This window comes from Magnolia sinica, chromosome 5 (genome assembly GCF_029962835.1).
Source record: "Magnolia sinica isolate HGM2019 chromosome 5, MsV1, whole genome shotgun sequence".
NCBI classification, from domain to species: Eukaryota; Viridiplantae; Streptophyta; class Magnoliopsida; order Magnoliales; family Magnoliaceae; genus Magnolia; species Magnolia sinica.
In genome coordinates this window covers 10,186,471-10,213,602 of record NC_080577.1, presented here as the reverse complement: position 1 = coordinate 10,213,602, position 27,132 = coordinate 10,186,471, and the positions used below count along the sequence as shown (strand labels likewise).

The following is a 27,132-nucleotide window of genomic DNA, read 5'->3' as shown; positions in this document are numbered from 1 at the left end:
ATATATATATATATATATATATATTTTCGAGTTAGCTTGTTAGTACACAACCATATCAGTACATACACTCCACATTAGCCACCCTCGCTGGGGATCGATGCCAAAGACCTTGAAACGAGGTATCTCCACTCGGTCTGCCAGTTTGAGCTATGGATATGGGTGTGTTAGAATTGAAATATAAGATGGTCTTATTTCAAAAGAAAAAAAGTTTGCAAGAATCAGAGGTTAAGATTAATCAAACAATATTATTTTTAGAACGTAATTTAATGCAGTGGTTTCAAAAAATTAGACGGTTTAATTTGAGTTAATATATATGTCAGGTATATTATTTCTACGTGCACGCGTATCAAGCGTCATTGACAGCCGGAGTACCAAATAGCTCCCAATAAGGCGAGACCGAAGAGCCGGCAAACGGATTGGCTACTCCCCCTGACACCAGCCCCGGAGCTGGTGGTCGGTGCTCTGTGGGCCCATCATGATGTATGTGTTTCATCCATTCCGTCTATCTATTTTTCTAGATCAATTTATGGTAATATACAAAAAATTAGGTATATCTCTATCTCAAGTGGACCACATTACAGGAAACAGTGTTGAATGAACTTTGACCGTTAAAAAATTTTTGGGGGCCATAAAAGTATTGGATCAAGTTGATATTTTTTTTCACGCTTCATCTGGGTCTTTATGATCTAATAAACGGATTAGATTTCAAATAAACAGTACATTAGGCCTTAGGAGGATTTAAATGATGGATATCCAATCACTATTTTTTTCCTGTGGTGTGATCCATTTGAGATTTATATCCCTATAATTTTTGGTAAAGACATAAAATGATATTTTAAAATGGATTAACGGAATGGATGAAACACATAAATCATGGTGGGGCCCACAGAGCACCGACCATCAGCTCCGGGGCTGGTGTCAGGGGGAGTAGCCAATCCGTTTCCGAAGAGCCGTTACGAAGCCAACACGACTCCCGACAATCCGAGTTGGCAAACGGAATCCGTTAACTCTCCGTCTCCACATTAGCTGGCCGTCAAGATACCCCACCCATCGCAGGTTTAAAGGCATTCCATCTCCTTCAAAAACGAACACAACACGCCTGAGAGAGACCTTTTATTTTTTAAGCTCGAACGAGGGCGGAAGTCGGATGGAAGATTGCCCTAGATGAAAAAATCAACGGCGGAGATGAAGAGGAAGGAGAATCAAACGCTCCTCCTAGGACGGTACGAGATCGGCAAGCTTCTGGGCCATGGAACCTTCGCCAAGGTCTACCACGCCCGGAACGTGAAGACGAACGAGAGCGTGGCCATCAAGGTCTTGGATAAGGAGAAGATCATGAAAGGGGGCCTGATTGCCCACATCAAACGCGAGATCTCTATCCTGCGACGGGTCCGCCACCCGAACATCGTCCAGCTCTTCGAAGTCATGGCCACCAAGGCCAAGATCTACTTCGTGATGGAGTACGTCAGAGGAGGCGAGCTTTTCAACAAGGTCGCGAAGGGACGGCTGAGAGAGGAGGTTGCCCGGAAGTATTTCCAGCAGTTGATCTCGGCTGTTGAGTTCTGCCACGCGAGGGGCGTCTTCCATCGGGATCTGAAGCCGGAGAATCTGCTCCTGGATGAGAATGGCGATCTCAAAGTCTCCGATTTCGGATTGAGCGCCGTCTCGGATCAGATCAGGCAAGACGGGCTTTTCCACACCTTCTGTGGAACGCCGGCCTATGTCGCTCCGGAGGTCCTTGCGAGGAAGGGCTACGAAGCTGCGAAGGTTGATATATGGTCCTGCGGCGTGATTCTCTTCGTCTTGATGGCGGGCTATCTCCCTTTCCATGATCAGAACGTCATGGTCATGTACAAGAAGATCTACAAAGGGGAATTCCGATGTCCGCGGTGGTTCTCGAGCGATCTCAGTCGTCTCCTTTCCCGCCTCCTAGACACGAATCCCGTGACTAGAATCTCGATCCCAGAGATCATGGAGAACAGGTGGTTCAAAAAAGGGTTCAAGCACATCCGCTTCTACATCGAGAATGACCGGTTCTGCAACGTGGATGACGTTGATGAAGCTGCCGACGCGTCGGAGAAATCGGAGGTGGAATCAGAGTCGGAGCCTGAATGTTCCGTTGAAAGACAGAGGCGTGCCGGGTTGGGGCTGCCGAGGCCGGCAAGCCTCAATGCGTTCGACATCATATCGTTCTCTCCGGGATTCGACCTCTCAGGTCTGTTTGAGGAGGGAGGAGAGGAATCAAGGTTTATCTCAGGAGAGCCGGTTCCGAGGATTATATCGAAATTGGAGGAGATTGCGAAGGTCGTGAGCTTTACAGTGAGAAAGAAGGATTGTCGGGTGAGTTTGGAAGGTTCAAGGGAAGGGGAGAAAGGGCCATTGACAATTGCAGCAGAGATATTTGAGCTAACGCCCAAGTTGGTTGTGGTTGAAGTGAAGAAGAAGGCAGGGGATAAAGGAGAATACGAGGATTTCTGTAAACGGGAGCTGAAGCCGGGATTGCAGAATCTTGTGTATGAAGAATCTTCCTCAGGATTGCAGAATCTTGTGTATGAAGAATCTTCATCAGCCCATCTTGCTTCTGATACGGAATGAGGGGAAAGTAGGTTCTTATTCCTGTTTTCTTGGTTTGTTGGAGTTTTTGTATCATAGTATAGCCTTCTTATTTGATATTTCTCCCTTTTCTTATATCTGCTGTTCTAGTCCTTGTATTGATAATTAGAAATCAGAAATCTATATTCTTATATCAGAGAGAAGAATACAAACTCTGTTGATGTTCTTGTGGGTTTTGGGTATTTCATTTTCCTTCATTATCTATTGTGAGATGAAGTTTCAGATGGTCTACAATACAGAATTCGTTAGCAATTCTACTTGCATATAGTTTCAGACATTTCTAAAATGCAGTGTTATCTGATAGAATTAGTATGCTAAGATTCTCACTGGCTAAAGTTAAGGGAAGACAATATGCAGGGAAAACACTTCTGATATGAGCCTGTTACAACCAATGCATAGAAATCAAAATGCCCTAGGTAAAGTAGCTGCATAATACTAACCAATGTATAGATGTGGACAATTTTACAGCACAGTTTGACCAGATGGAGTAGTATGTCCTGATTCTCTATTTTAAGAGTGTAGACAATGTGATGACTAGAAACAATGAAGGCCTTCCGATTAGACCTGATCTGGCAGATTTATTCACATGGAAGAATTTTTACAACATGGTATGAGCAGACGGAATAGTATGTGATGATTTTCGTGGGGTAGAGGGGAATGTGTTAACTACAAACAGTAATGTGCTCTTCTGAATAGACTTCTAATTTGGGTGTATTCTAAATAAATTTCCAGAGGAGAGGTATTCTCCATAAAGCTCCGAAGGAAGAAATTAGGTGAAATGCGGTCGTGTAGGTGAAACCATTCAAAATTTGGGACCCACTATCAGATTGACTGAATGATCCTAAGCTCGTATTAATGGACATTTGCTTTTTGAATTTGGATCATTAATGATTTTGCAATCTTACTGTCCTTGGATGTCCAGAAATCAGCCAGTTAGAATGAGCTGATCCATCTAGAATGTGGCCAACAATTTGGACCAGTTTAATTTGAGCTGATTGCATGTGTATGAACCATCACACTCCACCAGAGTATCGATGTTTTTCCCTTGATGTAAAATCCCTGCTGTAAAATGGCCAATGATAGGTAGTTGCAGTGTAGCATCATCCCTTTTGTTCCTACCTCCTTCTTTCCAATGGTGCAAGGAATCTTAATTACCATTAATTATTTTGCAATCTAGTTGTCCTTGGATGTCCAGAAATCAGCCAGTTAGGATGTCAGCGTGCATGTGTATGAACCATCACACTCCACTGGAGTATCGATGTTTTTCCCTTGATGTAAAATGGCCAATGATAGGTAGTTGCAGTGTAGCATCATCCCTATTGTTCCTACCTTCTTCTTTCCAATGGTGCACTGCAACTGATTCCTTGATATAGAAGCCAATCCTATCAAATTCACTAATTTTCCTGGTCGATGGTACACTTTAAGCTATAGCATTGTTTTATTGTAGGAATTTGAATGGGACTTGTGCGAGTGAGATGGAGAAGGGGCCTCACTTCTCATGTTCCAACATGTGAAACTTGTGGAAGAGATCTGTGTCATTGTCAGGCGGCCTGCCATGAACATACCAACATCCAAAAATAGGCAGAAACGTACATCAGGATGGGGGCCACAAGTGCGCATTGAGTATCCATTTTCTTGAAATTTTGGCCTCGGCATGCTTACGTTGGTCCCCACATGATGAATGTCCGTGATCTTTGACACATGTGCACATCTGCCAAGTTGACATGTGTTGGGCAAATGCCCTTTCTCCAACTTGTCCGTGCAAGTCTTGTCAGTGAGGCTGTTTGCATTTTTCTAGAATGGCAATGACCTGGTTGTTTATTTGGATTTCCCCGTTAGTGGGAATTGCAATTTAATGGGTGCTTTTTTCTTCCTCAAATTTTTTTTTTTCCCTATTTCATAAGCATGTAATTCTCTAGGGGTTTGTAACTGCAAGACCCAATCAATAGGCATTATCCTTCTAGCATATGACCCACAATCCAGGACTTTCTAATTGCATCCAAAGAATTTCTCCTTTTGGAAAATGTCAAGGAAGTTGACACTTGGAGAAATGTGTGCCAACCAAGATTTCTTATCCAAATTGGCAAGGGGCAGATATTCGAACAAGATAAACTCAATTCTGCTTCTTTTTCTATACATGTGATTAGAAGTCCTTTTCTCTGCTTTGTCCCGAAGTGATTGGATCTATCCCTATTGAGAAAGGTATCTGGTTGAACAATGATCTCGGCTTATTTTAGATTACTGCATTTTCAAGTTTTGAGCTTACTGCAATTTTCAAGTTCTGAGCTTTTCAAATTCCTTACCTGTAGATACCAGCTAGCCCCTGCCTGCAGAAGTGCCAGTGCAGCACGTCTGTACAAGGTCCAAGCTATCCATCAGCTGAGTGTCACCGGGCTATGCAGCTGGGCGCAAGAATCTGACCAGTTGACTCATCAGGTGGGGACCAAGCACAAAACAGAGTGGATTTATTGGTCAAGTTCTTTAAGCTGTCCATTTGCTGCAGACCTGCCTTGTTCTCGGCAGGGGCCTACTGATGAGCAGTTTGGAAGTCTCACATGCATGGCAGTTTGACACATGGATTGGCAATCGGGCCTTGTGAATCGGATGGAGTGAGAATGCAGAACACAATCGACCTCTAGTTTTAGCTCACCCCATTGGTCATTGCTGCCTGTCCAAATTCCAGTATGGAAGATTGCATTTCATATATATATTTTTTAAATGCTGCTGCCCTTTCGTGGTTTGGTTAAGAGGATAATTAAAATTGATAGCATTGCCCTTCTGTGTAATGGTGAAGCTTGAACCAAAGCTTATCACATCTTGAAATGCCTTTCAATCCTTGACCTAATTTTCTTGTCTGTCTAGAACAAGCTATGCTTCCCAATACTAGTTTCTATTGATTGCAGCTCAAAAAACTGGTTGCTTCTAAAGCTATTTAGTGAAAATTTGTATGTAGTTAGCTTGAACTTCTCTTCTATAAATGTTAATTTCACGATTTTTGGTCCAACCAAATGCTCCCTTATGTAATATTAGATTTTTTAAAAATCGTCTTGAGCAGCAAAAGGACAATTTTGCCCATGCAATTAGTTTGAGAAGAGCATAAACCTTTGAGATTTAATATGAACATTAGAAGGGATTTTCAACATAGGTTAGGGTTCATTTGGGAGCTTGTAAATGGAGGTAAATGGGAAATGGGATCGGAGGTAAATTGTGAGTAAATGACTTATTTAGTTGTGTTTGGATGGGAGTAAATCGAAGGAATTGAAATGCGTTGGAAATTTTCAATATATTCACACGTGATTTTTCAAACCCGTGTGTGTGTGTGTGTGTGTGTGTGTGTGTGTGTGTGATATTTAACAGAATGATTGTAATAAGCCCATTGAAATATTTACTTTTCTAAAAAATTAGAAAATTTCGAGCCTTGGTGGGCCACAAACATAAGATCACGGATAAGCAACTTGCCAACGTTTTTAACAGTTTATTTAAATGGCCAACCTTTGGACAGTTTGGATCATTTTATTGGTGTGATTTTAGTAATGTAGCCGATAATTGGATTGTTTCGGACGTCATGTCCATAGCAGCACTTTTGTTTACCTGTGCGACTCTTTGAGGGAGCTCAAAAAGGCATTTCGCCCCCATTTATTTCCAAATCCTCTCTCAAAGAGTGGATTTCATTTACATGCCTATTTATTCCAATTCTATTTCACTTCCATGCATTTACTCCCTCTAAATACACATTTATTGGTGTTGTTGATGCCTTAAATCTGTAAGCAACAGGGTCTGTTAATGCCATCGCCAGACCACTTATTACCATCGACATATGCTCTATGCCATTAGAAAAAATTTATGTTGGTTGCTGAAACATTTTGGTGTTGTTACTCGATGTCATCGAAGGTGTTTGATCCCATTGATGCCATCAAAGTTCCATTGAAGGTCTCATCGTGCGCATGCGCAGAATTGCGTAAGTTCGAGATTTGTTTCCTATTCCAATTGTGATATTATATAATACTCTATATATATTAGATGTAATCGGGATTTAGGAAGCAATAGAAGAGTTTTAGGGCTTTTTAATTCGTTCCTAACGGTTTCAAGGGCATAGCTTGGGCTTCTGTAGTGGATTTGAGGTTTGTTTGAATCAATAATACTCTCTCTTGTAGTTTCTACTTTCATATTGCATTACTCATCACATTGTACCGTGATTTTTTCTAAGGGTTTTTCCGCGTAAAATTTAGATTGTTTGTGCTTGGACTTGGTTGTGCGATTGTATGTACTTTGCTTGATTCGTCTATGTATGCTTCTGTGGTTTCCCAACAAGGGGTGCCGAAGGAATTTTCAAAGACATGCATGTCAATATTGACGCACTCCTCGGATTTTAGCTGCTTGGAGCAATGGGTGGTGTGGTGCAGATTTCATGTCCATATGTGCAATGGCAGTCCCCTTCCCTGTGTGTACCCTGCACCCATCCTCTCGTGTGGCCCGCAGTCGTATTCCTACCATTTTTCTTTTTGTATGTGAGCAGCCTGCACCTTTTTCTCCCTTGGATGTTATCTGCACCATCCTCTCATGCGTGTGGTGTACATCCTCTCACCCACCCGTGGACCTTGAAATTGTATTTTTCTCTTCCGTTACGTCAAACTCGACTCACCCTATTGCCAGTCTACCTTCAAACTGTATTTTGTCTTCTTACCGACAAGCATTGGCTTGCTAGGCCTGCCACACGGTCATTGGCTTGCCATGCTTGCCGCTCGGGCTCTGCTCTTGCTTTACCATCGATAAACACTCTTCCTCCCGGTAACGGCTTCAAGAAGAGAGAGTTGCACCTTGGGGCTGAAGCCCAACCTTTTCTGATTGGTAGAATGCTTTGGTCATGTCTTTACTTCTCCTTAGTCACTGCGTGGAAAGAAAGAAAACTTTGTTTTTTCTTTTGAGGAAAAAGAAAAGGTCAATGAATTAGGTGTGGAATGGCCCTAGTCTAATTGTAGATAGAGGATTGGACAAGATAAAATAAATCAAAGAAAAAAGATATGAATGAATGACTTTTTAAGTTGGATGCTTTATATGGTCTCCCAACATTGGTTGCTTCAATCGCCACTCGTCTGTCATTCTCACCCTTAGCTTTGAGTGAGTATTTTAAGGGACTGTTTGGATACACCACAAATAGAATATTTTGGCAGAATGGGAGGGTCATATGTGCTTCTTTTTTTCTTTTGGAGTTGGACACCGGAATTACATTATGGAGGTTGAGTCCTTAGCCCTAATCTTGCCATAGATCATGTGTTACAGGTCCAGCATGCAATGTGATTATAGCAAAAAAGCATCCTATTGGCTCTTAATGTATATAGAGTTATGAAACCTCTGTTTAGATTCTGTATATTTAAGAAAGAACAAAAACAAAAAAGAAAGAAAAAAGGAAGAACAGAAGCTCATATAGACTCTAAAAATAAGTTAATTTCATTTTAGGTAATTGTAATTTATGTCTTAGCAATCATACTTTATTGATAATCAACAATTATAATCTCTAATTCATAATTATGATTAACTATAAGACGAGTTCATTTTTAGGTGTCTTCCAAACAGGTCCTACGTGTATTCCCAACCATAAAAGACTTGATGGTTTTTTTTTTTTTTTGAACATAATTGAACCTTTTATTTGGAAAAAAAAAAAACATTTCTTTAAAACAAAGAAAAAGACATAGGTAGGAAGTAGGGGCTACGAGTCATCATCAATCAAATATAATTGAGTGGAAAGTGGGGGGGTGGGGGCTGGGTTTGGTAAGGATTATTCCTTCAATCATGACCTCCAATACATAATTATGATTAATCAACTACATTGAGACGAACTCATTTTTATACATCTACCAAACAGGCCTATGTATTCCAAACTGTTTGCAAAAAGAAAAGAAAAACATTTCTTTTAGAAAAAAGAAAAAGAAAAAGAAAAAAAAACATTGTGTTAGGCTTTTCAGAGAGATTTAAGGGTGGTGACTGGTAGAAGTCATCCATCAACAAAATCGAGTGGAAAGTGGGGATAAGCTTTGAAGAGAATAGAATTAGCTCACCATTTGATTATCTATTTGCCTTTTTTTTTTTTTTTCTCAACGTAGGTAAAAAAAATAAAAAATAAAAAATAGCAGTTCAAGCTTCTTCTTCTTCTTTTTTTTTTGAGAAAGAAAACAATATTAGCTCAGAATGTGTGCGCGTATACATGTTTTCACTTGTGCGGATAGAAACGCTGACTGTTCTAATCTACGCATTATATTTTAATCTTATTTACATTTGGGGTGTTTGTAAGTGTATTGTGTCACCACATGAAATTATCACAATTACATGTCCAGTTAGCTTGATATGAGGATAAGCAGTAAGATACCGAAGGATTGACTTATAAATGATTGCATTTGATGAAACCTAGGAGTAGCACTGAAACGAGGTGAGATGAAGAAATGCACCAATTAGGAGCAAGTTTACTATAGTTGAAGGCTTTTAATAGTGTAAAGGGGAGGTCTAAAAGGACACAGATGAATGTAGTAAGAAAAGATTTGATGACCCTAGTCCTTGAGAGAGTGGAAAGGCCGAACTGGAATGAGATAAATCTGAGATGCCGATGAAGACTACGTTTCTGATACGTTCAACTACCATCAATCCAAGTGTAATATTGAATTTTGCCAAACCCGGCTTCGCTAAGACAAAGCGTGCATACAAGGCAGCTCATGCGCATTCTACAGGTGCTAGCATGGCACAAAGGTGTGAGATCTGATCCACCGGGACCAACATTTAGGTTGGTCCACAAGTCACATGGGCCATAGCTTCCCAAACAAATGTAAGGCTTTTGGCTTGGCTGAAATTTTCTAACCTGTCCACCTATATGGAACATAGTGGTCCACCTTTTAAACAGACTGGCTATATATTGGGTATCTTGTAATTCATTTTATACTTTATTTTTGGTGATGACAACGCACAGTCAGGCCCACCTGATGGGCAGCTTGTATATTGCACTAGTGACCATAACAAGCCATTGAACTTTGGTTTATTTGGCTGGAATTTTTGTCCATTTTTCAAGTAGCAAGACCCATTGTTTGTAAACCAGGAACTCAGGCTGGGCTTGGTTGACAATGAGTCAGGACTTGGGCGAGTTGACCAGACGATGCAGCCGTGTCCAATAAATTTTGACTATGTTATTGTATTTTTAGTTAAGATTAAAAAAGATATAATTGCGCAAATAACATATTATATGATATTGTATTCAAAATAATAATTAATAGCATATGTTATGAAAAATTTCCAACTATACAAAAGAAAAATTATTCATTTAATACCTATTATGTTCATCTATGCAAACGAGTGCCAATCAAAATTGTCTTTCACATATTCAAGTGATTTTAGATGCTTTAGAAATCCCATACATACATCAAAATAGCCTCATTATTTTGTGCCGCTTGATCAGGTTAGTCAACTCATTAGCTGTGCCTCATGTGTACGAAAATAATGGATTCTGTGAAAAGAGAAATAATCAAGTGGGCCACGTGCATGGGTACCTTTCCATGCACATAGTTTCATTTTGACTTGTCTACGTTCACATCACTAATTGGACCATCCATAAGGTTCAGCTCACTCTTCATGGGCTTCGTTTAAAAAAGATCACTCTAATATGATGATCCTACTATCCGTTGAGTGAATGACATGTGCTAGTGGATGAAAAAGATATTCATAGAAGATATGATCACTCATGGGATTTTTTCATGGTAATTGAAGTAGAATGAAGTGGACACAACGGACAGTGCAGATAGGTGATGTGGATACCAACCATTCAGATAGAACTAGGTGCATGAGAAGGCTTTCATACACTAAACCCACTGGATCACTTCTGACAGTGCAAGATGTGCATTCGAGCCACCCAAAAAATGGGCCACACCGTCATGATCTTTTGCTGTTAAAAAGCTTAGCAATCCATTCATTATATGGGTCATGCCAATAAATTGAGTTAGACCATTGGTGATGAAACCACTTAATTTTCTTTCAGATCTTAATGGCATGGTTGGTTATTGACTCTGTGGTGTAAAAACAAAAAAACAAAAACAAAAACCCTAATTTCTCCTATAAGTTGATGATATGACTGACTTTTGCTCGGCTCGATGATCTACCAAAGTGAGTGAGACCATTGAAACCGCCTAATCATGATCCTGTATCTTGATGGTGAGGCTAACCACTGACTTCAATGGTGTGAAATAGCCTAATTTTCTCCTAGATCTTGATGGTGTGGTAGACCTTTTGCTTGAGTACTCTAGTACTCTAGGTAGTTGATAAATTGGAAGGAAAGACAGGATTGCATGTGGAAGTTGGCATGTAATGTCTGCATCTGATCATTTCTTCAAGGAGATGGTTGTCATGAGACCCATTTAATTACTTCTCTTTTCCCATTGGACATACTTCGTACGGTCCACCTGACTATGATCTGGCTTAATCTCGATCAGCCATCATTCACATATACAGTGTTGAGAATCTATGACGTGGGTTTTTTTTTTTTTTTTAATTTATAAATTACATGGCCCAGCGTGGTGTTTGATGCGGTCTGTCCGTGCCAAATGGCCATTTGATGGACATGTTGGATCACGGTCTCTTATGGATATGGTTGGATTTTAGCCCTAACCTTTGGTATACATACATGGTAACCAATGCATATTTATCCGTGATTCAGCTTTTGCATAACTGAATTTCCTCTATCTAAAACCATAAATGCAGAAATGTACACTATGCTAAAAGGGCCTGTTTGTCGACACTGAATTTTTGCACTTAATGCAGAATTGGAAAAATATTCCGCGAAGGAAAGCACTAAGTAGCTTTTCATTGAATTCTTTCAGTGATAGAAGTCTGGCTTAACGGTGAATGTGGAATGCGCTCAATAAATTTTTCATTAAATAAAAATATTTGCTTTCAAAATTACTCTGGGTACTATGGCAATTTTTCCTTTTTAAATTGTTTGCACGGTACAAAATCAACTTTTAACTAGTGAAACTTCTTTATGCCCCACTAAGATGCATGTGTTTCATCCATTTCATTCATCCATTTTTAAAGATCATTTTAGGGCTTGATACCAAAAATGAGAGGAATATAAATCTCAGGTGGACCATTCCTCAAGAAAACAATAGTGATTGGATATCCACATTAAAATTCTTTTAAGGCCTAATGTATTGTTTATTTGACATCCAATCTGTTGATTAGGTCATATAGACCTAGATGAACAGAAAAAGCAAAGATTAGCTTGATCCAAAACTTTTATGGCCCCCAAAAGGTTTTTAATAGTCGATGTTCATTCAACACTATTTTTCTGTAATGTGGTCCACTTGAGATTGAGATATACCTCATTTTTGGGCTCATACCATAAAATGATCTAAAAACATAGATGGACGGCATGGATGAAACACATACATCATGGTAGGCCCACATAGCACCGACCATCAGCCATTGGCCGATAACAAGGGAGTATAGCGTGTCTGTTTCCCAAACCCAAGAGAAATTGACCACAGTATACGCCACCATTTACCCGACATCTTTTCAACACGCTATCGAAGTTACGTCACCAAGTTAAGCAGGCCCCATCATGATGTATGTTTTGTATCCACAGCCGTCCATCCATTTGGAAATATAATTTCATATAAAGATCCAGAGAATGAGTCAAATCCAACGGTCCAGTGGACCTCACCACAGAAAACAGTGGGGAGAGTGATGCCCACCATTAAAAACTTAAATAAGCCACAAAAGTTTTTGATCAAGCTGATATTTGTTTTTTCCCTTTTTTCATGTCTATGTTAACTTGTGAACAGGTTGGATTTCAAATAAAAATCACGATGAGCCTTAGGAAGGTTCAACGGTAGGCATCAATCTCGCCACTGTTTTTTGTGGTGGGGTCAACTACATATTTGGATCTGCTTCATTCTTTAACTCATGCTCTAAAATTAAATATCCAAATAGATGGACAGTGTAGATAAAGTAGGTATATCATAGTGGGCCCACACACATCATAGTGGGCCCATGGAACTTGATGAGGTCACTTCGGTAGCGAATCTCGCTAGCTAATCCGCGTCCAAGTAGGATGCGGATTGGTTGGTGTACCTCACACAAGCTATACAGCTGTTGTGTTGCTGTCAGCAAGTTATGTGGGTCTCATCATGAGGTATGTGTTATATCCAAACTATCCATCCATTTTGCGAGCTTGTATTAAACTTGAGATGAAAAATAAGTTGCAAAAAGCAGCGGGGGATTGAACGTCTACCATTGAAACCCTTTTTGGGGTCACAAAAGATTCGGATCAATATGATTTTTTTTTCCCCTCTTCATACAGTTATTTGTGACCTTATGAACATATGGATAGAATCTCCCCGCTAAGAGGAATTGAGAGCCTTATGATGATATTTTAGTTTTTTTTTATTAAGTATTTTAGTTTATTTGAATTAAATATAATGATTTTATTTTCATTTAATAAAAAATAATTTCTTTATAATGTAAAACATTTTCAAATGAGAGATAGGGGCAAATGTGTTAAATTAACATATTTGATGTTTGTTAACAAACAATATGTTTTAGATTCACTACTTAAGTTTTAGACTTTAGCCATAATTATCAAACAAGTTTTTTTTTACTTTAGATTTCAGATTCAAGCTTCGGATTTCAGATTCAGTCTTTAGACTTCAAATTTAACAAACGGGGCCTAAGAGTCCGTTAATCGAGCTGCATGCAATCAGGATAGGTGATAGCCCAAAATCATTATTCTTCATATTATCCTAGTTCTCCTATTGGAGATGTTGACCTAGTGAATACATATATGTTATTTCATTCTTGGGACAAGTGAGCTTAATCTTGCTTTCAATAATCAGATCCATTGTAAATTTTGGATCCTGGTCCATCTATAGTGGACCCTTTGATGTTAAAGTGTTAGGGTCCTTTGATATACATTGATATGTCGTCCTCTAATAACTCTACCTTTTAGAGCAAGTGGTTGTTTGACATATCATTGAGAGTGTGAAGTGTTCCATTCCCGAAAATATCAAATATGCCTAGGGTTGTACATGAACCGGGCTAGCCCGGTTAACTTGCTCGACTCGGCCTGAAAAAGCTCGACTCGGCCCGACCTGGAACTAAGTACGGGCCGGGATGGGCCATTTTCTTTAGCACAAAATTGAGTTCGGGTCAAGTTCAAACACGTCTCAGTTCGGCTCAACTTGGTCCGAAACCCGACTCGACCTAACCCGACTCGGCCCGACACGGCCATTTTTATATATATATATATATATATATATATATATATATATATATATATATATATATATATATATATATATATATATATATATAGGCATGCTCACCAACGCACCTACGCACGTGCACACCTTTGCACACATGTCATGGGTGTCGAATCCGAACGGTCCATAAGATGCAAAATCCCTTGAAACCTAAGGGGGTGAATTTTCACCATAATCTAAGATTCTGGTGGGCCATAGCAAAGAGAAATTCAAATCAAGGGAAGAAATTGTTTGCATTTTTCATGACCCACCGAAGTTTTGGTTCAAAGAAAAAATTGGTACCAGGGGGTTTCATGATGTTCTACTTCATGTTGACCATTTAAATTTTCGAGATTCATCAGATATGATGAGTTCCCAAAAAAATTCGTATGTAGTCCGTGCGAACTGGCTTGCAGGTGAGCATTCCGCTATATATATATATATATATATATATATATATATATATAAAGAGGGGAAAATACAAGATGGCTCAAAGCCTCCAACCAAAGCTTGAAAGCTAACAAAAATACCGTACGAATAAATGATGGAAAAAAATTAAAACAAACATATCACAAGCTTAGGCTGGGTTCAACTGGATTGGGCATGATATCATGCCTCTGAGATCGTCATGTAGAACCCTGTCTTTCACCAACTTCTCTGCCCAATCATTCACAGACCAGTGAATGTGGTTGAAATCAACAGTCAATGAGTCGGGGTCTTTTGCTTCTTCTAAAATGGATCACACCCTCCACAGGAAATGACCAACTCTGATCTAATTGATGACATCTAATGAACCCCCCTCAAGGAATTCCTTGGCCTCCAGAGCCTAACAGAGGGAGATGGTATTCTGCATGTAACCTTTAGCACATGAGACCTTATTAGCATAGGTAGAAAAACTGAATACTCTTGAATCCTATTCGACAATGACACATGCCTCAGCAATAGCAAGGCATACAGTTTTTCAAGTTGGCTATCTCATGGATTTAAAGGCAAGTGCAACGGGCTATCTCATGGATTTAAAGGCAAGTGCAACGGGATTGTACAAAACAGTCTGATATGATAACTTCATTTCAGCAACTGAACTCTCTGGTGGTTCATTACCACATCGAAATATACTAAATGACATAAATTGACTAAAATTTTATGGGTGTAAGATCATGAATGAAAAAAAAAAAAAAAAAGGGAAAAAGATTCATTTGTAGATGGAGCAGGCCCGAAATTAGCCCAAACTCGGCCCGATTGCTGACCGGGCCTAGCTCGGGCTGGACATGCTGGCTTGGTGACTGGGCCAGGCCGGTTGAGCCCCAGTTTGACTCGGTTCGGCCAATGTACACCCCTAAATATGCCACTACTTTCTCTAAAAACTCAGACCATAGATGGGAGGAGTGCTCACTTGCACACCTGTTCTTGTGAGAACATTTTTGAACTCATCTCCCGTGATATAATCCTAAAATCTGAACCGTCCATGTGATGCAGCACCTCATGAAACCCTGATCCAAAACTTTGATATGCCATGGCAAAAGGAAACATTAATTTATGTGTAATCAAGGAAATACGGGGGAGATTTGAGAAGGAACGAGGGGCTTGAACGCAACATTTTTAGACTCGAGCATCGGCTTGTTGTGGGTTTTGTTCTGGGCCATATAGCCCAAACCCAGCCCATTGCCACCCCTCCGGCTTAACAAATGCAACTTCTGTTCTAAACCGTCCATTTGATGGTCACTAACTGTTACCATTGGATCGGTGTTCTTTTCGTCATATATTCTACCCACAATAGAAACTACGATTTGGACGATCCAGATTGGTATGCATATATCATGTGTACGGTAACTGATCTAAGCTGCCACCATTACTAAATGCACCGAAACGCACACCATAACCATCAAGCTCACAACTTTCATTCACATTTATTTCCTGTAAAACGCAAAAAAGCGGAGAGAAATCAAAATAGTCTCCAGTTATGAGAGGAGAAGAAACAGGGTCGAAGCTCGTTCGTCTGCTCTCTTTCGTTGGTGCAGCTGGTATGTACTCCGTTCCGTTCGTCTCATTCCCCAGCCCTAAATCGTTTTCAATCCCCCCTTTTCTTACTTTTTACCCTTCTAACCTATCTAATCAAAACCTTCGACGATATTCCCACTTCCAGTCATCTGCACGGCTGCGATCAATCTATGGCGGGATTTCGACCGGAAGGCCGCTCATCAGACAGCGGGGGTGCCCGATAAGAAGCCGTCTGCCACGGAATTGGTAAACGAAGCTAGCGAATCGTAGTTGTGTTCTTTTTCTGTCTTTCAATGCGAAAATTTTGATAATTTTCACTATATCCTTTATGTCAATATGTTTAATGTTTTGACTCTTTGATTTCTGAAATTGGAGTTTTTCCTTTTTGCATGTTCTTGTTGTGAATTATTGTATCGTAGAACCTAATTTCACAAGTCTAGACATCTTTGCACGGTATAGATGGGTACTCAGTTCTGAAAAATGGGGCGACGGCTTGGCAATCATGACAAATGGTATTACTATTATGCATGTCACCATGTACTGTTTATGCCCCGGCAATTTCAACTTTTTTGATTTGTCACCTACAGATAGACAATTAAGAAGAGAAATACGACAATGGTCCATGTTAGATTGAAAATGGTTGTGAATATTGGTAGCTGTGTTCTTACCAATGTATGTGATTGTTGGGTCACAAAAGACCAATGGTGTTGATTGCCCTGAAATTTTGACTCCTTTCTGAAATAATTTCATTTCAAAAGTCGAATGGTTGATTTTCTTTAGGGGTGGCAATGGGCAGGGGCCTAAACCCCTAAACCTGGTCCGAGGGCTGCACCCGGGCTTGATATCCAGGTCCGGTGTTACGATCCCAGTGGTTTAAAGAGCCTGTTTTGATGCTTTCCATCAGTCATGGGGCTGTTGGTGTATTGTTTAGGTTATTAACAATTGGTATCAGAGCCAACACTATGTCTTGTGTTCAAGTCACAGAAAGGGCAATCTGGACTAGAGTGAAAGCCGCCACGACATGGAAAGGGCTACCTAGACAACCAGAGTGCAACCGCCAAGTGGAAAGGGCTACTTGGATAACTAGAGTGCAGCCACCATGCCCTGGAAAGGGCTACGTAGAAAAGAGGCAAGAGTGAGTGCCGCCCTAGAGTGGGCCGCTGTGGACGTCGGCTGCATAGCATGGTGGAATGTGACAACCCCAGTGGTTTAAAGAGCCTAGTTTGATGTGTTCCATCATTCTTGGGGCTTTTGGCATACTGGTTAGGTTCTTAACACCCGATTTGCAGGGTGGGCAAGGCCAAGGCCGATGATGAATGGCCCAGCTTGTTGGCCTTAAAGCATTATTACTGTTCAGTGTGGCCCTTTAGCCATGGGTATTCATCAGCAAGCCCATCGTATGGAGAGCGTAAATTGATGATTCTATGTTTCATCTCTTTCCTACCAACATGCTAATTGAGTAGGACATCGTATCAATCAAATGGTAGGGCCCACCATGAAGGTCGCTTGGCACAAAATCAGGTCAATTTGCTTATCAAGGCTGGCACTATCCGGTCAGCGCCTATTTAAACCAATTTGGGCCATGGCCAAGGCTCAAGGGGCGAGGGCTGGCTAGGGCCAACCCTGACTTGACCCTAGCTTGTCACATTCCTGCCGCTTATTTTTACCAGCATTAGATAATTCTACCACATGAAAATGTGACTGTGGAGGAGGTCATTAGAAGAGTTAAAGGCCTCATTTTATGATGGGCAGTCTATGCAAGTACCGCTTCGGCTGTTAATTTCTTTGGGTCTTATTGACATGCATTGCTGTTCTTTTTTTCTTTTTTTTCCCTTTTGGCGTGCTTCTTATAAAATTGTTGTTATCTCTCTCAAAATAAATAAATAAAATAAAATTCCACCACATGAGGGTTCCTTTAAAAGAGTTAATCGGGTATCAATCCTTAGACGCTCTTGATTCTATAATTTAGACTTAAGAGTCCAAAGTATGTCGATGAATGTGTGAATACTTTCTCATAATTAGTTGAGGGGCTGCCTTTAATTCCTAAGGAGTATTTTATTAGTACTTTTTGAGGATTGGAGAAGACTCAAGAGTCTAGATTCTAGAGGCTTAAAAATTAGCAAAACCAAGACAACATTTGGAATGCTACTTCAATAGCAATAGTTTTAGTTTTAAGGCTTTAGTTAAAATTCTTTGACACTAGGTTCCTCAAAGAGAGTTGTTCTATCGCTAAAAGGATGAAGTTTTTTGAGTAAAATTAACTATGGTTGATGAAAAGGGGATGGGCCTCTAGAGTGTTGGGTGATTGTTGCATGCTTACGAAACTTAAGGAAATTTTCTACTACATAGCTACTCAACCACCCATGCTTGGAGTAGGTAGAAGGCCACATGAGGTGGGGATGACTGTTGTAGAAATTATGATGCTGAGATGCATACACGGGAGGACTAGGAATGAAATTATTAAAAATGACGTCCTCTGGAGCAGCCAATGAGTAGTCCCAATAAGAGGTTGTTTTCTTATGGCAATGGATAAACTTTGCCAATCCCAAGCTATTAGGAGAAAGCTGAGATGATGATGATGATGATTATGACGATGGGTAATGGATAATTTTATTGCAAAAAGGAGATTAAATCAAAATAGTAAAGAATACCCTATGCAAAGAGAAGCACATTGATTAAGCCCCTTCTTTAGCATGGTTGATGGCTTCGACATTATGACTGATTAAGGAAAATGAGATGTTTAGCATCAGTTATAGCTCCGGATAGCATCAAAAACACAATGTTGCACTGAATAAAAAAAGAAGAAGAAAATAAGTTATCAAGAATAGCTTTTGCTTCCAAGTTCCACCACAAAAGCATCATCGGCCTCAATAGGCCTGGAAAAGGTCAAGAAAATGGTGTTGGTGTTTCGAAGAGTATCACGTATATATTCTGATATTGTCGAGTTAGTGGCATGGTAACCGATTACAGATAAATGATGGAGAGCATACTGAGATGGTTCGGAAGACCATAGATGACTTGTTAACGAGGAGAACTTTGACTAGGATTGAAGGGCCTAAAGGAGAATGAGAGGAATACCTAAAGGACTTGGACCCAGCTTATGAGAGGGATGCCAAGGATTGTTCACTTTCCAATGGTAGGGCCTTGGGAATGTTTGCTGATGGAGCTTTTGCAAAGCCCAACCCAAATAGTTGAGACAAGGTATGATGATGATGATGATATTGTCATGGGTGGATTGGAATGTCGTAGTTTGTAGCTTCCATGGGGTACATGATGTGCTTCTTCTTTGGAGTGGTTTGGAGAAATAACAATCATTATGTGAGCTTCCTTTACTTGCATTCCACCCCAAATCACAAGTGAGTCAAGAACAGAAATGCAGTGCGTCAAGAACAGAAATGCAGTGCGTCCCATCCACTTTCCAAGGTAGAAGCACCCATATGTGCCCTTATCTACTTTTGGAGTGCAACTAAAGTTTCCTTTGTATCAGATTGGGATCAAAGAAAGGAGTGAAACTTTGAACTAAGCTTGCATATAAGAATTGCATTCACAGATGTTTAAGCCTTTCATTGGACCTCTGATTATTTATCATATTCTCTCCCAGGTAAAAAATATCAGTTGATACATGTTAGTATTAAAGGGGGAAAAAAAACCCATAAGAAATGATATTGATATGCTTCATGTATTTATTAGTGGTACTGTACTATGATGATCAAAGTTCACAAGAATATGTACAGCAGAGTTTATCGGCTGATTTGAATCACTGTTCTACAGCTCTGATACTGACATTTCGAACCTTCTCTGCCCTTCCTAGTTACCAAATATACTCAAAACTCCAGAATTGTAAGTTATTTTGGCAAACTAATTAGACATAGGCTTTTTAATTTCACTGGAAACACTGGGAATTGTGAACCATACATATCAAACTGACCGATATTGGATGTTCAATATCTTCAAGTATGTGAAATTTTCAGGACGTGGCCTACCTACAGTGGTGTTCTTTAGGTAAAAAGTCCTGAACACTGAGCAATGTGCTGCACTTGTAAGAACTTTGTGCCAAATGCATTAATGCAGGGGCATTTTCACACCGGGCTCAAGTGGGGTGGCCTGTGGGATGCAGGGCATGCTCGGGGTGGGCAGCCCATGGGAAGCGGGTGGCTCGTGTGAGGCGAGCCCCACCTGTGTGAGGTGGGTGGCTTGCGTGAAGCAGAACCCATGTGAAGTGGGGCCCATGAGGGGGGTTCGGCTGAGGTCCTAACCTATGGGATGTGGGGCCTGGGCTATGAGATAAAGGGATTGATTCGCCATAGTCTATCAGTTCGAGCTTTTAGAGCAAGTGGTTAATTTTCCTGCATCAAAGTGGTATCAGAGCGGAAAGTTTCGTGTTCAAGACTCCTCATTGAGGGTAATTAATGCAAGGACAACTCAAGTGGGGTGGCCTGCGGGATGCATAAAGTTCCCCACATGTGAAATACAGTTGTCCTAGTAGCACCAGCAATAATGCTTGAACTTGGTCTAGGTCCGCCGCCCCCCCCCCCCCCCCCCCGCAGCAGAGGAGGAGAAGGAGAAAGCTGCCCCAGTGCTACAAAGCAAAAGACCAAAAACAACAACAACAACAATAATAACAATAACAACAATAATAGTATATTCCTTCTAGACTGACCATAAACCTGCCCAAAGAGACATCTCCCAAAGGATTCTCCCTTGTGCTTGGAACCTCCCCATACCAAAGGCAAGAAGAAGAGACCAATCACAAGGGTATCACCCAACAGGCCTGAAGAGATCGAAAAAATGCCACCAAACTGGCCTGGCGAAGATGCACATAGGTGTAATTACACAAACCCAAGAGAAAGAAACACATTGCAAACCTTTTCCATGCAAACCTTTTCCACCCAAGAAGAAAGAAAAATCCATTTCATTTGTCTCCAATTGCTCAACTCTGGATTCTTTTTAGTTTCATTGTTAACCATTGTCTAGAAAATCTTTCCAAAATCCTAAACTCATAATGTCTATAGTCCATTTGGGGGATTCTCATGCATTTTACCAATTGAAGCTGGCAATTACCTTACAGGCTTGATAGAGGAACGGACAGTGTAATGCAATATCTGATGGTGCAAGTGAAAATTATACGACTCAGGGAGGAAAGAAATGTGTGAAAACGTTTTTTGCAGTCTCTGAAATGCAACACAAAGTGCCTCCTTAGTCATTTTTATGGTGTTTGATAAAAGCGTATCATAACTAGAGAGACAATGATCATAGGATCTCATTTATGGGATTGGGCCCAAAAGTTTTTATTTATTGGTGAAAGTAACCACCCAATCAATTGCTTGCAATTTAAAAAAGAAAAAGAAAAAGGAAATGGTTAGGCAATGCTCCTCTGCATTTAATATGTAATATTCAATTGATCGGACTGTTAGGGTTTCTGAGTGGTATGACTTTTGAACCCCATTTGATCAATTTTGAGCGTGGCAAATGGACGTCCTGGATTCTCATGCATGTGGCCATGCGTATGACAGAGTCCAAGTGAAGGATAGATATCGATCCTCATACAAACAATTGAATATAGCTTTTTTCTCAAAAGCCCTAGATCTTTTCTAAATAGAGAAACAGGTTGTATGTGAGTTTGAGAAATAAGGTTCTTGGGCATGGATTCCCAACTCTTCAGAGTCAACTGAGTCCCCAAAATATGCCCAACTCAGCCGAGTCACCCCCGACTGAGAACCAAACGACCTGACTCTAGTTTTAACTTACGGTTTCATCTTCTGCTCTTGCTTAACTTTGAAATGACACTATGCTTGTTTCTTGTCTAGCATTCACTGGTTTGCTTTGTAAATTGTAATATCACCATTGTAGATGCCTCCTACCCCAGATTAGTGGTGCAATCAATGCATATGGAAAACAAGCAACAAGAAGATCAAGAAATTTCTGTTGTGCTTTTGCAAACATATAGCTAGATTGCTAGGCCAACATGTTTACATCCCAATTCCTACAAATCATTTGCAGCTGTGATACAGAACACAAAAGGAAAAAATAAAAATAAAAACATAGAAACATTAAAATTTTTGCTATGGAGAATTTCCAACACTGCCCACTCGGAGAAGAGGAGAATAAGGCACACAGGCAGCATGTGATAATCCGAAAAGAAACCTAAGCAGGTTGTTGTTGCTGCTGCTGCTCACCTTCGTGCCATGTCCATACAATGTCCTTGAGAGAAGGTTTCAGTTCCTGGTTACAGAACTGCTGGTACTCCATTGTATCCCCTGCCGTTTTCTTCACCTCAACCATGAAAAGTGAGGGTGTGACCTCGAAAATCTCTGCGTCTATAGCTAGCTGCCCCTTTCTCCCTTCCTTGCTCCCTTGCAATTTCACCAACCCGTCCTTCTTCTTCACCTTGAAACTCTCCGTCTCTGCAATCTCCTCCAGCTTCGACACAATCGCTGAAGCTGGCTTCTTAGTTGTGAATCGGGCCTCCTGCTTCTGACCGTTCTCCTTCTCAAACAGTCCTGAGAGATCAAATCCTTTGGAGAAGGATATGATGTCGAATGCATTAAGGCAAGTGGGTTTCATGGGGACTGCAGATTCGGGCTTCTTATCTGGCCCATCAGTGCACTTGGATGCAAAGGCTGCAGTGACATCTCCAAGGCTGGATGCAGCCTCTTGTTGCCATGGATGAATCTCAATGGGTCTAAATCCTTTCTTGAACCACGGGTTTTCCATGAGCTTAGTGACTGTGATTCTTGTGCTAGGATTCGGGTCAAGGATCCTGGTGAGAAGCTTGCGGACCTCAGGTGAGAACCAGGGCGGGCACTTGAAATCTCCTTTACTAATCTTTCTATACATCTCCATGAGATTTGAGTCATGGAACGGAAGATAACCTGCGATTAGGACGAAGAGAACGACCCCACAAGACCATATATCTGCCTTGGCACCGTCGTAGCCCTTTTTGTTAATGATCTCTGGTGCGACATATGCTGGTGTCCCGCAGGTCGTGTGAAGGAGACCGTCTTGCCTCCGCGACTCCCCCAGTGCACTCAGCCCAAAGTCCGACACCTTGAGGTTGCCGTTCTCATCGAGGAGGAGGTTCTCTGGCTTGAGGTCACGGTGGTAGACGCCCCGGCTGTGGCAGAAATCGATGGCCGCGATCAATTGCTGGAAATATTTGCGGGCAGCGTCTTCCTTGAGCTTTCCTTTGGCCACCTTATTGAAGAGCTCACCACCCTTAACGTACTCCATGACAAAATAGATCTTGGTCTTGCTGGCCATGACCTCATATAGCTGGACAACATTGGGATGGCGCACGAGCCGCATGACAGATATCTCCCGTTTGATCTGCTCAATCATGCCGACCTTGAGGATCTTCTCCTTGTCAATGATTTTAATGGCAACGCTCTGGCCGGAGACGATGTTCCTTGCATGGTAAACCTTAGCGAACGTCCCCTGCCCAAGCATGCGGCCGAGCTCGTAGCGGTGCATCAAGACTGTACCCTTCTCCATTTTCCCGCAGTTGGAAGGCACTCAGATGGCGGAAGCTCAAATTACCAACGTGCCACCGCATCTTTCTGCATTCTCTTCCTCTCTGGATCTGAAATGACAAATACAAGAAGATTGTGTGAGGAACAAGGAGAGAATAATGGGAACCCAGAAAGAATCCAACCTCGCCAGCGAGGCGAGTCGACGAAAAAACTCGGAGAAGGGAGATTTTCAGGCAGTTTTTATATGGAGTGTTTATCTTTTTGGAAGGGAGGAAACAGAAAACCAAACCAAGTCCTTGGAATAGAGAAATGACGTGTGGTAAAAATAGCAAAAGTTGGGTGTATTTCTTCACAGATAAAAACATCTTCTGCTCTACCCGTATGGATTGGTTGGCCGTTATTCTAAGATGCTATTTATGGACCCCGAGTTAGTTCTGCACAGGTGGTGGCCCCAGGCTCAAAATGGGCCCACACGTAGAGATGGCCCACTTATCAGAACTGCCCACACGTAGAGATGATCCAAAAATGAATGGTTTGGATCATCCAATCAATATGATCATATTGGTTGGATGATCCAAACCATTCATTTTTAGAATTGATGTGGAACGTTGAGATTTTCTTTTCAGTATTCCACTTTCGGAAGGTTCATCAGACCATCTCTACATGTGGGCCCCGCAAGCGATGCATTTTGGGCGAACTTGAGCCACAAACACTTTTATCTGCCCATTAACACTATCACCAGCTCCGGCCATGTCGATTGGTGCAGGGCGGACTTGAGGAGGTGGGCCCCACACTAGGTAGGACATAGGCATGAAAAAGAAAATGATCTGTACCAATCAATACTTCGACCATGGCCCATTTGTGGTGGGATCATTTCGATCACCCACGCACATGGCTCAACTGGCAGGCTACAAATCCACTCAGTCCGTGGACACAAAAAACTAACGGCCTTTCTCATACATGGAGGTTCCTTTGATATAATCAACGGTTTGGATATAAACAGATGAATGGAAGATGAAAATGGTGATGAGATCTACTAACCTCTCAAAGAGAGCAGCGGGAGAAGGGTGCCTTCGGAAGTTGTATAGTCGTGAAGCAGATAAGAAAGAAGCGATCCAGAAAGAGTCTTCCTAGCGTGTCTGAGTCTCTAGACGCATGTAAAGAGTCTGAGTCTGTTTTATAGGACTTGGGTTGTATTATTTGTGGGACCAGATCCCTGGTCGAGTGTCTGAGTCTCTAGACGCATGTAAAGAGTCCCGGCACAGGGATATTCCTGCGGCACGACGTGGCCCAAGCTCTGTAGGATCCACCGTGATGTATGTGTTTTATCCACGCCGTTAATCCGCTTTTCAGCTCATTTGAGGGCATGAGCCCAACAACGATGCAGATGCAAAGCTCAAGAGGACCACACCACAGAAAAAAAAGGGGGATTGAAAACCCACCGTTGAAAACTTCCTAGCGTTACCGTGATGTTTTATTTGCTATCCAACCTGTTGATAAGGTCACACAGACCTAGATGAAGGTAAAACACAAATATAAGCTTGATCCAAAACTTCTGTGGCCCCCAAGAAGTTTTCAACAGTAGGCGTTCATCCCACTTTTTTTTTTTTTTTAAAAATGTTGTGGTCCACTTGAAATTTGGATCCGCATCATTTTTATGATCATGACCTAAAATGAGCTGCAAAACCGGATGGAGGGAGTGGATAAAACATATACATCACGGTGGACCCCACAGAGCTTGGGAACCGGCCTCAAGAAAAAGACCTCTTCCAACCGTAGTAAAAATTCCCAACTATCAAGCTACCGTTCAATGATTATTAATTTATTATTCTCCATCTAGTCAACCATTAATCACTCTGGAACGTGTGTGTGATCTTTTCAGCTTTCTAAGGAATTTTCAGGGTTGAGCCTTCCGTCCATCATACGCGTGGCATCTATATGCATCGATCGGGAAGCTCCATCTAGTGGGCCCTATCATGGATGCCTTCTGGTTCAAAAATTGCACCCAGTGGACAAACTTTAGCTATAACACTCCTGCATTTCTTGGTATTAAAAATAGCCGTTAACGGGTTTTGTTTCGTACCGTTGCTTTGAAGGCAATGATCAGATGGCTTGGATGATCTTATTTACATATCTCTTTTACCATTTTGCCATCCAAAGCAGGAGCCACTAGATGAACTGTCCCGATTGACACGTTCCCATGCCCCATGTAGAGTGGACATAGGACTTAACACAACACTTCCCTGGTGTATGAATCGTATTTATCATTTAGTTGGTGCCATTGACAATAATGGAGGAATGTTCTTATAAAGTCTACATTGCAAAGTATTTCTATCATTCAACTTTCCGATTTTTCATCTGTCAATAATTATTTAATTAATCAGCAGCTAGGAATTTTCTTACTATGGTGTACTTGAGTTCCTTATCTATTTAAATTTTGAGCCGATATCTATTATAATTACACGACAAACGTGTAGAGTGAATGTCACATAGTCATTATGTGAGTTTTATATAGCATTTGTCTTATGATTTTTCCTAATGAAAATATCGGTGTGGTATGGAATGGAATTGCATTGGATGGAATTAATGCTATTATTGCACAATGATTGCATGTATGGAAATATCATGTTATTTTGATGGGTTAATTTCACATTTGGGTTCAAAAATTTCTTTAGAGAAAAACATTTTATTAAGTGAAATCCATCTTTAGTGGATTATAGAATTGTAATCAGTTGGCTGGATTTCACTACTAATGTTAGTCACCTGTAGGCATATGCAACCATAATGTTACACATAAAATGTCCAAACCGATTGATTGCATGGATAAAACACATGCACCAATGTGAGGCTTATTGATTTAATGAATTTTGAAATCCACCATAAATCTATAGTATCTAGGGTCGGGACTAAATGATATAATGTATGAATTAATTTAACCATTTCTGCCGTTTACAGCCTGATCCATAGTTCAAGTGGTAGACTGGGTGAAAGATACCTCGTTTCAATGCTGAGGCCTTGGTACCGGTCCCTAGTGAGGGTGGCTAACACTGAAGTGTGAACTGACAGTGGGGTGTACTAACCAGCTAACAAAAACAAAAAAAAAAAAAAAAAAAAAATCCATTTCTGCCGTTTCCAAATGGCAGATAGAGTTTGCAAAGGACCAAACACAATTCCATGCCGCCTATTCTATGATTCAAACGACCCCTAAAAGAAATGAAAGGAACCAAGTTCCATTTATAACGTTCATAGCATCTCATGAACCGTTTCTCGTAAATTTAAGGCGTGTTTGGATTACCAGAGTTCCCTGATAATGTGGTGTAAAACTCACATCACTGGTAGTACTCCCGCCAGAATACCAATTTCTTGGGCGAAGGTGCATTGAGGTGGCATAGTTCCGTTGGACTCACTAGGATGTATATTTTATATCCACACGGTCCATTCTTATTGTGAGATCATTTTATGAAAATATACAAAAAATGAGCCACATTCAAAACGGAAATTGACCACACCACAAATGTAGTCAGGATTGAACGCTTGCCATTAAAAACTTACTACGGCCCATATAAGTGGTGGATGAAGCTGATATTTGGGGCATGCCCTAAAATAATATTACAAAATAGATGGATGGGGCATGCCCAATCAGGCCCTTACATTTAATGACATGACATGTTGGGGGCAAAAAGACCATTAGGTGCTACGGTTACATCACATTGCATGTGCACCGCACCTTCTGCAAGCGGTTATTTAGTCCTTTTCATTCTCTCTAGAATCCATTTCTCATT

At 40.9% G+C, this 27,132-nt stretch overlaps 2 protein-coding genes and 1 long non-coding RNA gene across 3 annotated transcripts; 2 read left to right on the top strand and 1 right to left on the bottom strand.

The window, feature by feature from the left end:
- Positions 1–1,067: 1,067 nt before the first annotated feature.
- Positions 1,068–5,576, top strand: LOC131245404 (CBL-interacting serine/threonine-protein kinase 12-like). Its single transcript, XM_058244855.1, has 2 exons — positions 1,068–2,609; positions 4,927–5,576. The coding sequence occupies exon 1, from the start codon at positions 1,165–1,167 to the stop codon at positions 2,593–2,595; it is 1,431 nt and encodes a 476-aa protein (XP_058100838.1). The 5' UTR covers positions 1,068–1,164; the 3' UTR covers positions 2,596–2,609; positions 4,927–5,576.
- A 9,959-nt stretch (positions 5,577–15,535) lies between these two features.
- LOC131245403 (uncharacterized) lies at positions 15,536–16,337 on the top strand. The gene is made up of 2 exons (XR_009170872.1): positions 15,536–15,904; positions 16,027–16,337. It is a non-coding gene; the product is annotated as an uncharacterized LOC131245403 (long non-coding RNA).
- Positions 16,338–21,792: 5,455 nt separating this feature from the next.
- LOC131245402 (CBL-interacting protein kinase 5) lies at positions 21,793–23,689 on the bottom strand. Its single transcript, XM_058244854.1, has one exon. The coding sequence runs from the start codon at positions 23,370–23,372 to the stop codon at positions 22,026–22,028; it is 1,347 nt and encodes a 448-aa protein (XP_058100837.1). The 5' UTR covers positions 23,373–23,689; the 3' UTR covers positions 21,793–22,025.
- Positions 23,690–27,132: the final 3,443 nt, after the last annotated feature.

Bases quoted from the DNA above. Each gene is read 5' to 3' on its own strand.
- LOC131245404 (XM_058244855.1), top strand. From the start codon at position 1,165: ATGAAAAAATCAACGGCGGAGATGAAGAGGAAGGAGAATCAAACGCTC.
- LOC131245402 (XM_058244854.1), bottom strand. From the start codon at position 23,372: ATGGAGAAGGGTACAGTCTTGATGCACCGCTACGAGCTCGGCCGCATG.